The sequence below is a fragment of the Haemaphysalis longicornis genome, unplaced genomic scaffold (genome assembly GCF_048455015.1).
Source record: "Haemaphysalis longicornis isolate Haplotype H1 unplaced genomic scaffold, Haemaphysalis longicornis Haplotype H1 scaffold_8, whole genome shotgun sequence".
In the NCBI taxonomy this organism is placed as follows: Eukaryota; Metazoa; Arthropoda; class Arachnida; order Ixodida; family Ixodidae; genus Haemaphysalis; species Haemaphysalis longicornis.
In genome coordinates this window covers 32,531,069-32,546,703 of record NW_027526445.1, presented here as the reverse complement: position 1 = coordinate 32,546,703, position 15,635 = coordinate 32,531,069, and the positions used below count along the sequence as shown (strand labels likewise).

At 50.8% G+C, this 15,635-nt stretch overlaps 1 protein-coding gene and 2 pseudogenes across 3 annotated transcripts in view; all 3 read left to right on the top strand.

Moving 5' to 3' along the window:
- The window catches only part of LOC144148937 (iris-like), a 37,922-nt gene extending 27,019 nt beyond the window's left edge, over positions 1 to 10,903 (top strand). The window contains exon 2 of the mRNA XM_077680464.1: positions 8,112 to 10,903. Within this exon, the coding sequence (XP_077536590.1) occupies positions 8,124 to 9,254 (1,131 nt within the window). The 5' untranslated portion in view covers positions 8,112 to 8,123 and the 3' untranslated portion in view covers positions 9,255 to 10,903. The remainder of the gene's footprint in view (positions 1 to 8,111) is intronic.
- The window catches only part of LOC144148933 (iris pseudogene), a 70,199-nt pseudogene that overhangs the window by 22,956 nt on the left and 31,608 nt on the right, over positions 1 to 15,635 (top strand). The gene's annotated exons all lie outside the window — the stretch shown is intronic.
- The window catches only part of LOC144148935 (iris pseudogene), an 84,312-nt pseudogene that overhangs the window by 60,206 nt on the left and 8,471 nt on the right, over positions 1 to 15,635 (top strand). The gene's annotated exons all lie outside the window — the stretch shown is intronic.

The following is a 15,635-nucleotide window of genomic DNA, read 5'->3' as shown; positions in this document are numbered from 1 at the left end:
TGTTGAAAGGCTGTTGAAAAGGTCTTCAGCTGCTGATTGATTAAGGCCATGGATACATGTATAATTGCACTGTGAAGTACAAGACATCCCCTTATACCCTCCTCTCTACCTCGTAAGAAATGTTCAAAAGAAAAAGAAATGTTCGCCTGCAACGTTCGCTCCTTTCCATTACGGTGCGCCTCATAGCCCAAGTTTAGCTTCGGCACGAGAAACGTCACTTGGAACTTAAAAATATATATATATATTTGTGTGGCTAAGAGGGTGTTGACCGACTCGACTGCGACACGCTTTGCGTTTTGTAGGCTGTTGAAAGGGTGAATTAAGTGTTCAGTTGCATAAAAAGCAGCGGAGATGGGGGTAGACCTAGCTTCCGGTGTTGCTAGGTTTTCCTACCTTTTGCTATGCTTTGCTAAAGTTTTGTTAGGTGTTTTGATGTTCTTGCTATGCTAGACTAAGTGTTGAGGGGTGAGGCCAAGTTCAGCCGGATTTTGCAAGGCTGTTTTAGTGTGTCCCCCACACTGACAGGGGATCCAATGGGGGAACAAGCTTGGCCGACCCTTCGGCTCTGCTGTTTCTGTTGCATTGCACCACTAGTGCGTTTTAGAATCCCAAGAAGACTAGTGCCTTTTAAATTGGTATAGTAAGAGGTGCGCATATGCATGCACCCCTTGCACTCACACTGAAACAGGCTCGAAAGCCGGCTTCGCTGTTATGATGCCCTATTTGCGGTGGTGGACCCTTTACAGAAGGCGCAGTTCTTTTTCTTGGTATTTTTTTTTGCAAACGCCACTGAACCTAGCTCAAGCTTAAACAACTTCACTGCTAACAAATTATGCCAATTCATACTGTTGAAACAGCCTGAGTTACACACCATCCCCCCGCTTGTAGAAAATGTTCTGTCCAGCCGGGTAAACGGGTATAAAATACCTCCAAAGAAGGAGGTGTTTTACACCGTTCTTGTTTGTTGGCCGTCCTTCACAGCTTTTTTTAGTTTCCAGCACCCTAATTTTTAGCTTTACACCCTTGTCGGAAAAAGGGTGTTGAAATGGTGGGGAATATTAGTTTGTATTTAATAAAAATCTATGACTTATTGAACATAATAACCACCTCACAATGAAGACGTTTTTGCACATCCCCATAATGCTTTGTATACGCTGGTATTAGAATGCATAATTTGGAAAATGGGCCCTACAATATCTGATTTTTGCGGAAAGCCCACCGACTCTATCGGAAGCCTTTCCTCTGCTGGCTGTAAAAGAAAAAGGATAGGTGTTTCTAAGTAAGTATGTACTCGCTGTCCTCTCCAGCTTGCACCACCAGTGCAAGCTGCGCCAATTTTCACAAGTTTCAACAAACTATTGATTGATTGATTGTAGGTTTAACGCGCCGACGCAACGGAGGCGATGAGGCGCGCCGTAGTGGAGGGCTCCGGATTAATTTTGACCACCTGGGGTTCTTTAACGTGCGCCGAAATCTCGTACATACGGGCGTTTTTGCTTTTCGCCTCCATCTGAAAAGCGGCCACCGCGGCCGGGAATCGAACCCGCGACCTCGTGCTCAGCAGCGCAACACCTTAGCCACTGAGCCACCGCGGCGGGTTTCAACAAACTATTGCAGGCGCAGCTGGCTCGCTCTGTTGTTTGCTTTTCTAGCGTCTACACTGCCCGAGGTTGAACAGTTTCGCGTGGACCTTGAAGGGACGTGCTGCGCAAGAGTGAGGAGCATTGGATTGGATTGGATTAGATCGTATTGGATTGGACTGGATTGAATGGGATTGGATCGGATTTGGATTGGATTAAAGTGTTTACTTTGGATTTCCAATTGGGGTATGGGTGTGTAGAGAATTGGGTCTGCACATTCGCCGGTCTGCGCATTCCAGAGGAGTGACGTCATAGCCGCGGCAGACGCACTGGCGCCGGCGCGTGCCCAGCTGTGCGCCTCCGTTGCGCAGTAGCCAAGTCTGGCGCTGCGCCGGAGCTGCTTGATAGCCGTTTCGCTTGGTTCCTGGAGAGCCGTGCAGAACATGCACGAGGAGCAGTGACTGGACTGGACTGGACTGGATTGGACTGGACTGAATTGCTAAACCTTAGCTCACGCTACGTATATCCTCGCATAGCCGAGTTAAGCCACTACTAATTTTTTAAAGCACGCAGCTGTTGTCCGTGACCACGGCTTCTGCCAGGCGAGGAAACGAATGCGAACGCCGAACTCCAGCAAGACGGCCCATCCTGGCTTCAACTTCCTAGTCCTTTGGAATGTGCTACGTGACACGCGTGCACTACGAAATAGTCGCTCACAAGCCCGCGTTTTATTATGTAGCAGAGGCGTGTTCTCGGTGGGCACGTGGCCGTAGCAGACATGGCCAAAACCATCAATCGGCGACGAGAAAATCATACTTGTATACTCAATTATTCATATGCATAGGCGCACCTAATTTGCTTCTTTTCTTTGCTTGTACGGGTGGGAGGCCCAGCTGACCTAAACGCAATCATGTTACCGACCACGCGAGGGAGCGATGACGAACGCCAACCTCCGGGGAAAAGCCTAAGACAGCTTCTTTTCAAAAACTATGGCTGGGTTCCTCGTTACGGTGACTCTTGGACTGCGCCGAGTTTCACCTGCTAGGTGAAATTATATCAACGTGGTGATTGCTCTAACTCATATATTACAGAGGGTACCATAAAACAGCTTATGCAACGTTAGAGAGCCAGGACAACTCAAATGGCAGGGCATATTTTTATCAGCAGCATTACGCATTTTTCGGAATTGGCCTCTTTGGTTTAGTTCATACGGCTTTAGTCACCTGTTGCTGCTTATTTTGTCTATTAGCATCGCATTTAGTCACCATTCCTTCTATTTTATTGAGTTGTGATACGTACTTGGCCCTGCTCTAGCACTACACTCCATTTTACAACGCGTACAGGCGCTGACGGGTCGCGACAAGAGGCCGCATGAAGGGCCTGTCGGGCAGAGGCAGTAGCGCGAGAACATCGCCAGTGCAGTCAATGCTGCGGTCGACTCGGGGAGCGTTTTGGCTTTCTCCTCCCAAAACGTGTTTGGTCCTGGGTTCTTCTGCCGCTCAGGAACCACGGGTGGATGGCGCGACCTTTTGCCGACATTCCCTACCTATTGCTCAACCAATAACAACTCCTTCCAGCAACATCCTAAAAACTGCCAAAGCCTACTGAGAACATAATGTAATAGCTCTATGTCGGTAGGTAGCATAAAAGTGTAATCCATTCAAGTCTATTAAGCTTTTTACTAAGAAGTGTTATAAATCGCAAAGTGTAGGATAATCGCGTTTTGTTACTCGCACACGTGTGCTTTCGCAATACCTCGTACAGCGCCCGGGTATATCATAATAAAGAAACAAATGCTACAAAATCAGGGAAGCTTGTTCTCACGCGCAAGACTTGAATGGCGAAGCTGTTGTAGGTGATTCATTGACGGACACAAAGTTGAGTTTTGCTATCACTATGATGCCGTGGTTGACGTATAGGTTGCATGGCATTTCAATGACCTTGCGTTGAGCAAGGCTAAAGTGAGCTCGTCGTTTTGGTCGACGTTTTCGTACACCACTCTGCAAGCTCGACTTATCGTCGCTAGCGGATGCTTTGCACGCCGGGCATCTTCGAAGCGCCGCCTCTTCCTGGGTCGTGCGGACTGTCCGTGACCCGTCTGCTACTTCATTTGTCTCCTTCCTATCGTGAATCCCAATTGTGCGTTTCGCTCTGCACATCCCGGGTGGCGCCGTCGTTCCGACATGAGCTTGCACTGGCTCGCACGTCCAAATCGGCCGCCATTTTTCCATAGGCGAAAATCATTTTTATTTATATTTTCCGAATGAACAGGTAAATACTGTCGTTGTTCCTGGTGTCAAACAAAACAGACCACAAAATGCGACCTTCATGTGGAGTTTGAGCGCGAACCGAGCAGCGGTTCGCCCAAGAAAAGTTTTTAATGTCGTTATAGACGTAACACCCTGTGTTACGCAGAAAGGATCGATGCTTGTTTTGTGGTATAAAATGTACTGCTTTCGCAGTCTCACACGTAAGCAATGTATGGCGTTTCCCTCAATTTTTGTCGTCGATATGTGAAAAAATGGCCGCCATCCCGCCATACAAAAGTGGATGTCCAGCAAAGCTTTTGTAAACCACTACACATCTTCATGTGAGAGGGAGCGAAATGTTCCTCGACGTCTCGGTGGGCTCGTCACTTGCGCTCGGCTTCGCCGGTGGCAGAGCCTGACGCATGCGCTCGCCCTCGAATGACGTCAACTCCACTTTCAGCAAGCAGCTTCAAACATAGCCTTTACCAGGAACACACAGGGGTCCCATTGTTCACAGGCGCCTTATCAACTGTCGTGCAGTTTCGATGCTTGTTTTGTGGTTTTTTTAACGAATACTGAGCTTTATGCTGTATGCCTGATTGCGAAGAAAGATGGCTGTGGGCTTCTGTGGCGGCCAATGATGGGTTCTGCCTAGCCTGACGCAGGCGCTCGGCGTCTTGGAGAGAACTGGTCGATCGTGACTGAGTTTTTTTACGACGCGAAATGTTCCTACAAACGAGAGGTTAACAGCTTCACCTTAAAAATTTACTATCCCTTTCTAAAAAAAGTCGAGACAAGCACAATAGCTAAAGGGGCGTCTAACCATCGCTGAAAGTGCGTCGAATCGATCGTCAAACCTCAAAGACCCAAATCGCAAACGACGAACGAACCCATGTGACGATTTTGCGCGCATTAAATAAACGAACGACCTAGATGTATACCGATACGTGGTTTATGAGATAAAGGTACTCTATTGTGGTCCTTTTTCATTACCGGTGGGTGTATTGTCTTATCTATATAGCCGTTCCTTTTTCGCGTTTTTTAAGTGAATGTTTTGACACAATAGAAGCACTGTTTCACGCACGCGTTGTGTGTCCAGATACCTTATCAGAGCTTTTCGGTTGACCAGCCGGTCTGTGGGAATATGAATTAGGTTTTTGACAGGACGCCGTAGCTCCCACTAAGAAAGTGGTCGTTTTAAAGACAGCTTCAGACCCGCCTTCGTCGTTATGAAAGCGTGCGATGTGCGTTGAACATTTGCTGCCATCACTGATACATGTTTCTGAAGCACTGTCATTGGTTCTTGATCGTTTAGGAAGTGTGCACAGCGACCTACATATGGTGCCTTGAGCGATGAGAAAAAAGAGACTCAGAGGGGAGTGGCCTCCTGAACCCCTAGATGGAAATGACTTCGGAAGTCCGAGTGAACCGTGTAGTTTTATCCACAGCCAACGAAGTCGTTTTAAGTGAGCCCAAGTTGCGGAAGATGACATCCTGAAAAACCGAACCCGTCGTAATACCTTGCAATTACAAGTCATCTATCCGTGCTGTTGCGACGTGGTATCCTTGTGAGAAAACCCACCAGTCTCCCAATTCCTAGTTAACGAATCCACCATAATGGCGTTAACGTAGTTTCGTAGCAGCTGCCGTCGCACGTCAAGTAGCTGACAATGTACAAGCTGGCAGCCTAGCACGGGACGTCCTTCGACTCTGATCGTGCAAGGACCGTTAGGCTTGTGGGCTAACGTACGGGATAGTAGAGGACCCCGGCTAGCTTCGCTAGAGAATGCTACGCACCGTACACTAGCCCCTGAGGAATCCGAAGTCTCACGCACGGGTTCGGGTACTCACACGCGGTAGACAGGTTCCGGCAATCCAAAGTAAGGCTTTATTGCCTGGCAGATGCAGGGCATATACCAGACAACAGGACTATCGCTTGCGGGGAGCCAGTGGCTCCATTCTCTCGCTCAAGCCGCGGGACTCAGACCTCCATATCCGTCATCGCGGCCGCGGGAGCAGGGGAGGCATCCCTTGCTACCGATCAGGGCAGAATCTCTCAGCAGAATTCGTGGAGCCAACTGGGTTCACCGTCATCGGGGCAATCGGAGGAGGCACTGCCGAGTCAACCTATTCCGACCAAATCGCCCAGTCGACTCTCGGCGGAATGAGCGCGCGTCCCGGAGGCCAGCTCGGGAGGGAGAGGAGGTCTTCCCCTGGCCGGGGAGAGGGTGGAGCGAAGGAAGGCGACAAGCTGGTCCTCCTTCTCCCGCGCCCTCACGCTCACGTTCGCGGCGATCCGGTTCGGCGCGTCGCATGGGGTCACGAAGAGGTCACGGTTCACGTGACTCGCCGGCTGCCAAAAATGACGGCTCCCAGCTCGCGAAAACACGTGCAGGCGAGGCGTAGGGAAACAAGGGTCCCCACAGGATACTCGAAGATCTTTAGAGTACGCTACGCGACCACTTGACGTAGTTATGTTCCATTAAATCAGGCCACCTTGACGGGGAGCCGGAAAGAATGCAGCGGTTGCACCCAAAACGTTCCTGCGAACCAGTCGGTGTCAGCAGCGGCAGTAAGCGACCTGGCCCCGGCGTGTCGCGTCAATAGGAAATTTCGGTTCTCTACATTCTGAGAATGTCAACGTATTGCAGCCGAAACATCTTCGGTACAGGCGCTTGCGCCATTTTCCAGCAGCCACCAAAAGCTCAAGTTGCAAGGAAAAAACGAGGCAGGAATTGATATGAAAATAACTTTTGTCATTATCAATATTTATCATCAGCGTCATTAGTAATTGAAAATGTTCCTGTGGAAAGCTGTGTTCTGCGTTCAATGATCATAAAATATTGCAATGAACAGCAACCTAATGGTCGCCGATGATGATTGCCCGATTGGTGAGAGAGTACGACGAAGAAGATGGTAGGTAAGTTCTGATGTTCGACCGATCCCTTGATTGGGCATGTGCCATGTTGGAAGGAACAACAGCACCTCCCTCCTTGAGCTGCACGAATGCCCAGTAACTGCTCTATTAATAAACCGAGAAACTGAAGCTTCCTTTTCTTGAATTATCAAGCGAAAACGAGCGCTGTTTGCTTCTTTGTCGCTTTCCTGTTTACAAACAGGCTCAGTGAGGGGCGTAAGGCGTATCGTGTGCGGCGGAGGATGACTAGCGCCACTATTGCTTACCGTGTATCCCAGGAGCATCACTGAAGGCTTAGACGAACGAAAAGAACTTGACGCGAAGGAAGCTCCACGCACCAGCATCGGAGGCTACTGTTGCTCGCATCGTGCCGGGGCTCAGAATTATTGCTAGAATTGCCGAGTGCTATCGACATACTGAATGGGGACGCTACAGTGGTGCGATCGCGTGGAACGCCGCCTAAGACGCCGGTAGTGACGTGCAGCCCAACTGAAGAAGGTTCCGCATGCGGACAAGATAAGCGCGCCCGTGGGATGTCCTGTTTGTCATAGCCAGGTGATTGGTTTCCTTCATGTGTTATCGACCTGGATTTGGCGATTCAGAATGAAGTATCCCGATCTTTGAGCTGGCAGCCCCAGTGTGTTTTTTCGCGGAGAATATCCCCGTTACAAGAGAATGTTATTTGCTGAGTAGAGTTGCGTTCCGTTTTCTGCATGGCCGGGTGCGAGATGCTGGACTTATCGCTTTGAGGGGACTTTTGGTGTTCATAATGCGGTGTGATGCCGACCAGGTGGCGCAACTCTTGGCACATTTACATAAGACTAGGTCACTCACTCACTCACTCACTCACTCACTCACTCACTCACTCACTCACTCACTCACTCACTCACTCACTCACTCACTCACTCACTCACTCACTCACTCACTCACTCACTCACTCACTCACTCACCAGGGGGATTTTGTATATGTGCCATAGGTTGTAGCATGGGATTTGTATACGTTGATTGCAAGAGCAAGACACGCTTCCATTTGAACTACTGAACAGATACAACGGCCCCTGTTTCACAGGGAGGTGTTTAAAGGGTTGCCAGTGTGAATTTATTTGACTTTTTGGCGGTGCTTCGCACCAGTTATCAATGAGTAGAGAGAAATGTACGTGTGCGAAATTTCCGGGAACCGCACAGGAAGGAACAAGTCGCGTTATCGTATCTGAGCAATCTACGTATGTCTCATATGACAAGTTCTCAAACTGAGTGCTTTTCTGTCGTAGTTTACTGTAAAATCAATGCCATTAATTCCTGAACAGTTCTTTACTTGCAGAATGCATCCGCTCTGCTTAATTGATTCATACGTTTTTCTCGCAGATATTGGCCACCATGGCACCCAACCCGCTTGGAGACTCTCTGCGCAGCTTCTCCGTCGACCTGTACAAGCAGCTTCTCCCAAAAGGCGGCGACGCCGGGAACATCTTTTACTCTCCGTTCAGCATCTCAGCAGCCCTATCTATGGCTTTAGCAGGAGCGCGCAATAATACGGCCAAACAGCTCTCCGAAGCTCTTCACGCGAATAGCGATGAGATTCACAAACATTTTTCCAGCTTCCTTTCGCACATTCCAGGCTTCGCCCCCGACGTGAAGCTTCATGTGGCCAACCGCATGTACTCGGAGAAGACGTTTGTGGTCATGGAGAGCTACCTGGACCTCCTTCGCGACGCTTACGGTGCCACGATTGAGTCTGTCGATTTTCAGAACCAGAGCGAGAAAGTCCGGCAGCAAGTGAACGCCTGGGTCGAAGAAGCCACAGCCTCGAAGATCAAGGACCTCCTTCCTGGTGGTAGCGTCGACTCCTCGACCAGCCTGATCCTCGTAAACGCCATCTACTTCAAGGGGCTCTGGAACTCGCAGTTCGATCCGAAGTCAACCCACCGTTCAGATTTCCACCTGAGCACCAAGAATAAGAAAGAAGTCGACATGATGTTCCAAAAGAACGACTACAGAATGGGACGTTGCGGAGACCTCGGTGTGACGGCTCTGGAGATACCCTACCGGGGTGGCAAGACCTCGATGGTCGTTTTGTTGCCAGATGAGCTGGAAGGACTGTCTAACGTTGAACGCCGTTTAACGTCTGCAAAACTCGGGAACCTCCTCAAGGACCTTCACATGACCTCCGACGTTATGCTGTACCTCCCCAAGTTCAAACTGGAGCAAACGATTGACCTGAATGACACGTTGAAGGAGTTGGGTATTAGAGACTTCTTCAGCTCATCTGCAGACTTGACGGGTATCAGCGCCGTGGGCCAGCTTGTTGCGTCGAAAGTGATTCACAAGGCTTTCGTGGAAGTAAATGAGGAGGGCACGGAAGCCGCTGCTGCCACAGGCATTGCTATGATGTGCTACTCCGCACTCATGCCCGATACCAGATTCGTGGTCGACCGCCCATTTATGTTCCTAATACGTAGCCAAGATCCGGATGTTGTCCTTTTTATGGGATCTGTTCGCCAGCTGTGAAACAGAAAGTTAAAAAAATAAGGTGCGAGGCCTTATGCGATGATGGAATTAGCAGCTATGGCCTCGACACGAATTTGCGACTTCTATGCTGTGTAAACCACTTGTCCTACCTGCGGTTATTTCAAGAAAAATAAAAGCAAAACAGTTATTTGCTCAACACCTTAAACTTCACATTTGTCAGTGAGTCGTTTTGGTATCGTCCATACCAATTGAATATGCTATACAGCAGTTGCTGTCGAGATAGGCTGTGTTGCTTCGCTCATCAGCTAAGCATGGCTGGAAATGAGCGTGCTGAAGACCTTAAGCGACTGGTTGATGTTTACAGCGTAGTTGCTTACCCCTACCCCTCTTTCCATGCCGCGCTGTATTTCCAGGGTTTGTAGCTTCATTCGGTTAACTCAGCCGGGAATGTCCGCAAACAGATTTCGTGGTCTGGAGAGAGGTCCCCGAGAGAAACATTTTATAGCGCGAGGCTAGCACTTCTCAGCAGGTGACCCGACCCGGGAAATGTCCGTGAATAGAAATATTGGTAGAGATAGAGGGCATGAAGAGAAGGTTTGCCAGCAGGAGGCGTACCATGGCGTGAACGCTAAACTCGGCAGTAGCCTAAGATGGCCGTCTACGCCAATACACCGCAGATGAAGGAAGCGGAAGAACGCAGTTGCACGACCGAGCAGACAAGCTAGGAAATTCACCATCGGCGTCAACTCTCCCAATGCAAGGTGGTAGGAGCGAGCGGCTGCGCAAGACGTTAGAGGCAGATCGAAGCCACCCGAAAGTGTCAAGGCAGATAGCAGAGGAAAGCGCTTCCAACGGCAAGAGGGCAAAGCCCTATGACAGGGCGAGGTTGAAGCAATACGTCTCAGTCGTTCAACTGGACATTAATGTTTTCGCATTCACAACCTATAAAAAGTGCTTATTTTTCTGCGGACTTTTTGTGTGAATGCGCGCAGCAGAATTGAACCGAGATATCGTTGCTGGGTCATCCGCCACTAGATGAATGGTTCGGTCCCTGAGATTTCTTATAAACCTTTTTCAATGCACGCCTCTTAGAAGGCGCCCATAGTGTATTTTTCGGTACCTTTTCCGTGTTAGCTTTTGCTTGTGACGACAACCAACTCACCCTTGCGTGTTAGCAACGTGCACCTTTTTAAAATGGAGTAACGTGCTTCGCGCTCGTGGGAAAGCTGGACAAAGAGTGTTGGGAAGGGTAAAGTAGGCGGCAGCGCACGCGCAGCCAGGCTTGACGCGCTCACCGACAATTGGCCCCTTGTGCTGGTGGGAGATTTCAACGTGCACGTCTCACGACCCGATACGGCATGAATTCTCTCCTGCGTGGCAGTGCGATTTGAGTTGCTTTGTTACACTGCTAGTAAGGTGTCTACAATGCCGGATGCAAGCAAACAGCAGCATGTTTGTCCGCTAAATAAAACTCTAGTCCTCCCAAGATATATTCGACTAATTAGCTAGGAAGGAAACTCAATCGAAAAGTACGAAGAAACGTTTTGTTTTATGCACTCTTTGGACTGCGCACAGCTTCACTGCTCATTGTTCTTCACCTAGTGGAAGGTGCGGAATTCTTACTGAATTTGTGCTTCGTATATCTCGTATACATTGCAATGGTCGGTGCGTATTTGTATGGAACTGTCCCCTCTAATAAATGTGATCAATTTACTCAATTTGCTCAATATGCTCAATTTAATGTACTCCGTCAGGGAATATTCCCGCTCTTTTTTCAGTTGGAAGCCACTTTCCCAAGAATGGTACGGTTATGCTTGACATTTCCGACCACCACGATGGTAGTAGCGCCTCGGAACCTTCAACACCGCATGGTTAGCCAAGCACACGTAGAGTGGGAATTATTCGCAATTAGTTAAACGGAAGATTAAAGAAATCACGCGGCTATTCCGCGGATAGTTATCTAAATTATGCGTAATTATTTTCGCGAGTTGTGCGGCAGTGTGCCCCACACGCCGGGAACCTTTGAAAGTAGAGCACAGCAAAAGGTTTGGGACGTAGCTCGCCGTAGCGTGTCTAAAGGCGCTTCCAAGAGGCGTTTATACTCCGACGCAGCGTAAGCGCACGCGCGCGCTCTGCACGGTTCACTAAGGAGAATGTGGGGACTTGTATACTCCAACGTCATATAACCGCCGGGGCGTCCGGCGGAGCTCGACGCACTTTGGCGGCACGGGCGCCGGAATGAAGCACGTCTCTAACCCGCGCGCAGCGCGTCGACACGTAGGCCAACTTCAGCCCCGTACCCAGCATGCACCTCGCGAGACCGCCCGGACCGCCTCGTCAGACCGCTCCAGCCTAGCCCACGGCCAGGTTCCAGTGGAGCGGAAGGTACGGCAGACTCGGCCATGTGGAGGGTCGACCGCTTCGTGAATTTTAGGGCAGTCGGTGCACTAGTCGCAAACCCTTCTGCGTTGCGCAGCCGGAGGGTGCGCTGGGTACGCATAGCTACCCTGAGCCGGCTGTGTTGGAATGTCGAGGGGCAGAAATTACCGCCCGCGCGCCCGGCCGCGAGTGAGAGAGACAGAAAAACGTTTATTGGAAAGGATTAAAGAGGCCATAGCAAAACGACGTGGCCGGCTCGATATGATCAACAAAAATGAAGCAGAAAATAAACAGGAACAGTAAGCGAAGGGGAACCAGGGAGCCCACAGCGATATTTCAATGGAATTGCAGAGGCATCCGAAACAAAGATACGGAGCTTATGTTATATATGAACACACTAGAAAATCAACCTGCCATCATAGCACTACAGGAAACAAACGGAGGACCGAAAATCCCGGGGTATGTTACATACACCGACCCCACAGGAATGGGCACTGCAATCCTCGTAGAGAATCACGTAGCGGCAACCCAACACGTCACGGCTCAGGCAGGATGTGAGCACACACTCATCGAAGTACATGCAAGAGAAATTGGAAGCAAGAGTAACGTATTCATAATGAGCGTTTACTGCAGACCGTCTCAGAAGCAATATGATTTCGACCGCGTTGTGCAAGAGGCGAAAAGGTTGGCGGGGACCAGGCCACTCCTGATCCTCGGCGACTTCAACGCCCCGCACACGCTATGGGGGTATAAATTTCAATCAAAGAGAGGCAAAGCTCTCGTCAAAACAATGGAGGACCAAGATGTGGCCCTATTGAACGAACCAGGGATTCCAACGCGAAGAGGGAACAGCGTAGCAAGAGACACTACACCCGACCTGTCGTGGCTGAGTGGGTCGCTCGACGTCACATGAAAGTGCGAGGACGAAGACCTGGGATCAGACCACAGCATCATCACCATCACGATACGGGGACCCAACTTCCAAGCCAAGTTAGGAAAAGTACGAATCACTGATTGGGACAAGATGCGAAAATACACCCAGCAAGAGGATGTCGAGGAGGAACCCGACGACAGAATAGCAGAAGGACAGTCATACAAGGAGTGGGCCGACAAACAGAAGCAGGCACTTGAGAAGTTCACGCAAACAATCACGACGACAACGCAGACGCCTTTTGTCGACACCAGACTCATTCGCATGTGGGCAGCCCGACACTCGTTAACCAAAAGGTGGAAGCGGCAGAAGCGCAACAGAAAGCTAGCCCGCCGCATAGCCCTACTAAACACGCAAATATCCGAATATGCAGCAAAGCTTAGCAAAGAAAATTGGCTGAAACTATGCGACAGTCTTCAAGGCCAACTCTCAGTGGGGAAGACATGGAGGCTGTTAAGATACCTCATCGACCCTACAGGAAGTAAAACAGCAACCAACCGTACGTTGACGAAGGTGCTAAACACGTACGATGGTGATGGCAGCAGACTACTCAAGGCTTTAGCAGACAAATATCTCCAAACGGAAAAAGTACAGTACCCAACCCCGGAGGGATATGAAGGACCCGAAAATGAAGACCTGGACAGGCCATTCACCATCTCGGAGCTCTGGCTAGCTATCGACGAGAGCAATAAGAAGAGCGCCCCAGGAAAGGACGCTATAACATACAAACTCCTGACCAACATGAGCGGTAAGACGGCGCAGACTCTCCTAGAGCATATTAACAACGCATGGGAGAGCTCGCAGCTACCGCCGGAATGGAAGGAGGCGGAAGTCCGCTTTATCCCCAAGCCCGGCAAGGCCCCTTCCATAGAAAACATGCGCCCAATCTCGCTCACCTCTTGCGTTGGAAAAGTGATGGAGAGGATGGTCCTGCGCAGACTACAAGCCCACTTGGAGGAAACGGGACAAATGCCTGGAACCATGTTCGGCTTTCGGAAGCACTTTTCCACGCAAGATGTCATGCTCCAACTACAGGAATTGGTCATCAAGAAGGCTACCCGAAACAGCCCAAGGGCAATCCTAGCCCTCGACCTGAAAGGGGCATTCGACAACGTCACCCACGCCAGCATACTTACAAACCTGAACAAGACGAGGTGCGGACAACGGGCCTACGGTTATGTCAAGAACTTTCTCGCCGCAAGAACGGCTAGCATCGCGGTTGGCAGCGAAAGGTCGGACCCTATTAAGCTTGGGGAGCAGGGCACCCCGCAGGGGGCAGTTCTATCACCCCTGCTCTTTAATTTGGCGCTCCTACCGTTGCCCCGCATGCTCGAGCAGATAGAAGGCATAGGACATGCCTTCTATGCAGACGACATCACGATATGGACTGAGCGAGCCGGATCGGATGGGTGGATTGAAGAAACCCTCCAGCTGGCAGCGTCCACAGTCCACGACTATGCCAAGTCATGCGGTCTGAGCTGTGCACCACAGAAGTCTGAGCTCCTGGTGGTCCTGCCTGGAAAACCCAAAAATACCCCGCCACCAACCATTTCAGTCACAATAGATGGTACGGTGATCAAACCAACAGAGCAATGCCGGATCCTCGGTCTCCTCCTGCAAAGCAACGGCAAGGCGCATGCTGCAGTAGGCAAAATTAAGAACAGCGCAGACAAAATTCTATCCATGCTCCGTCGGGTGGCTAACAGGAACAGAGGCCTGAAGGAGGACGACGCCATCCGACTGGTACAAGCCTTCATAATCTCGAGAATTACATATTCGGTCCCCTACCTCAGTCTCACCAAAACGCAGAAGAATACTATAGACACGATTATCCGCAAGGCAACGAAACAGGCCCTAGGCATACCTATTTATTCGTCAACCAACCGGTTGCAAGCCATGGGCTTACATAACACGGTCGATGAGTTGACAGAGGCCCATCTCTCTAGTCAGCGCGTCCGACTAAGCCAAACGGCCCACGGACGCGTAATACTCACCAAAATAGGATGGCACATAGAGCCAATGCCTACAACAACGCCCCTGACGGAGAAATGGAAAGAGGTCATACACACAAAGCCCCTTCCCCGTAACATGACCCCTGGGAAGGACGATGGCAGGAGGGAAGCAAGATCACTAACCGTTTCCAAGCAACTAGACGGACACCCAGGAGTCCTCTACACCGACGCCTCACTACAGAAAGGCAGCGACCGCGCGGCAGCAGTCGTGACTGACAGGGAGCGGCTTGTTACCAGCGCTGCAATTAAGACCAAAGACCCAACGACGGCGGAGGAAGTGGCCATAGCCCTAGCACTCGTTCAACCGGGGGCAGAGGTAGTGGTCACAGACTCCAAAAGAGCGTACGGCAACTACCGGAGGGGGACGATCTCCTCAGTGGCGGCTGGAATCATCTCCAAGAAACGAGCACCGGGGAGAGCCATAGAGCTCACGTGGGTGCCCGCCCACTCAAAGGTAGCCGGCAACACCATCGCCGACTACCACGCCCGAGCAATGACCCTCCGGGCAGGGCACGACGCAGACACCCCAACCCCAGTGCTCACGTACAGAGATATAACGAGATCATATCGAGAAGAGCGGTGCACCCTCCCTGAGCCACACCGCACCCTGACGAGGGACCAGCAAACAATACTCAGGAGACTACAGGCAGGGTCGCTCACGCACCCCGTCCTGTTACATAGAATGTATCCCGAGAAAGAAGAGGACAAGTGTCCATTCTGCAACAACAGCACTGGCACTCTTGCACACATAATCGCAGAGTGCACTAAACCCCAGGCACCCCTACCCCCCACCCCCCTCCTCAACCCCCCACCCCCACTCCGCGAGCGATGGGAGACCTTGCTGGCCAGCCCCGCCCTGCAGACTCAACTTGCGCTAGCGGCCAGGGGCCAGGAGCTGCTGGCCACATACGGGTCCCGTGAACAGGGAACCGCCCCGTCCGGCACTTAAAGGTGCCGCCGTCTTTTCGGGCTCCAATAAAGTCTACTACTACTTTATTGAGCGGCTGGGGTTAGGGAAGCGTGGTGGCCGCCGGTTGGAGGACGGCGGCGACGATGGCAGCTCGTTCCACCAAGGCGATCTGGACGCCCGGGTCGGAG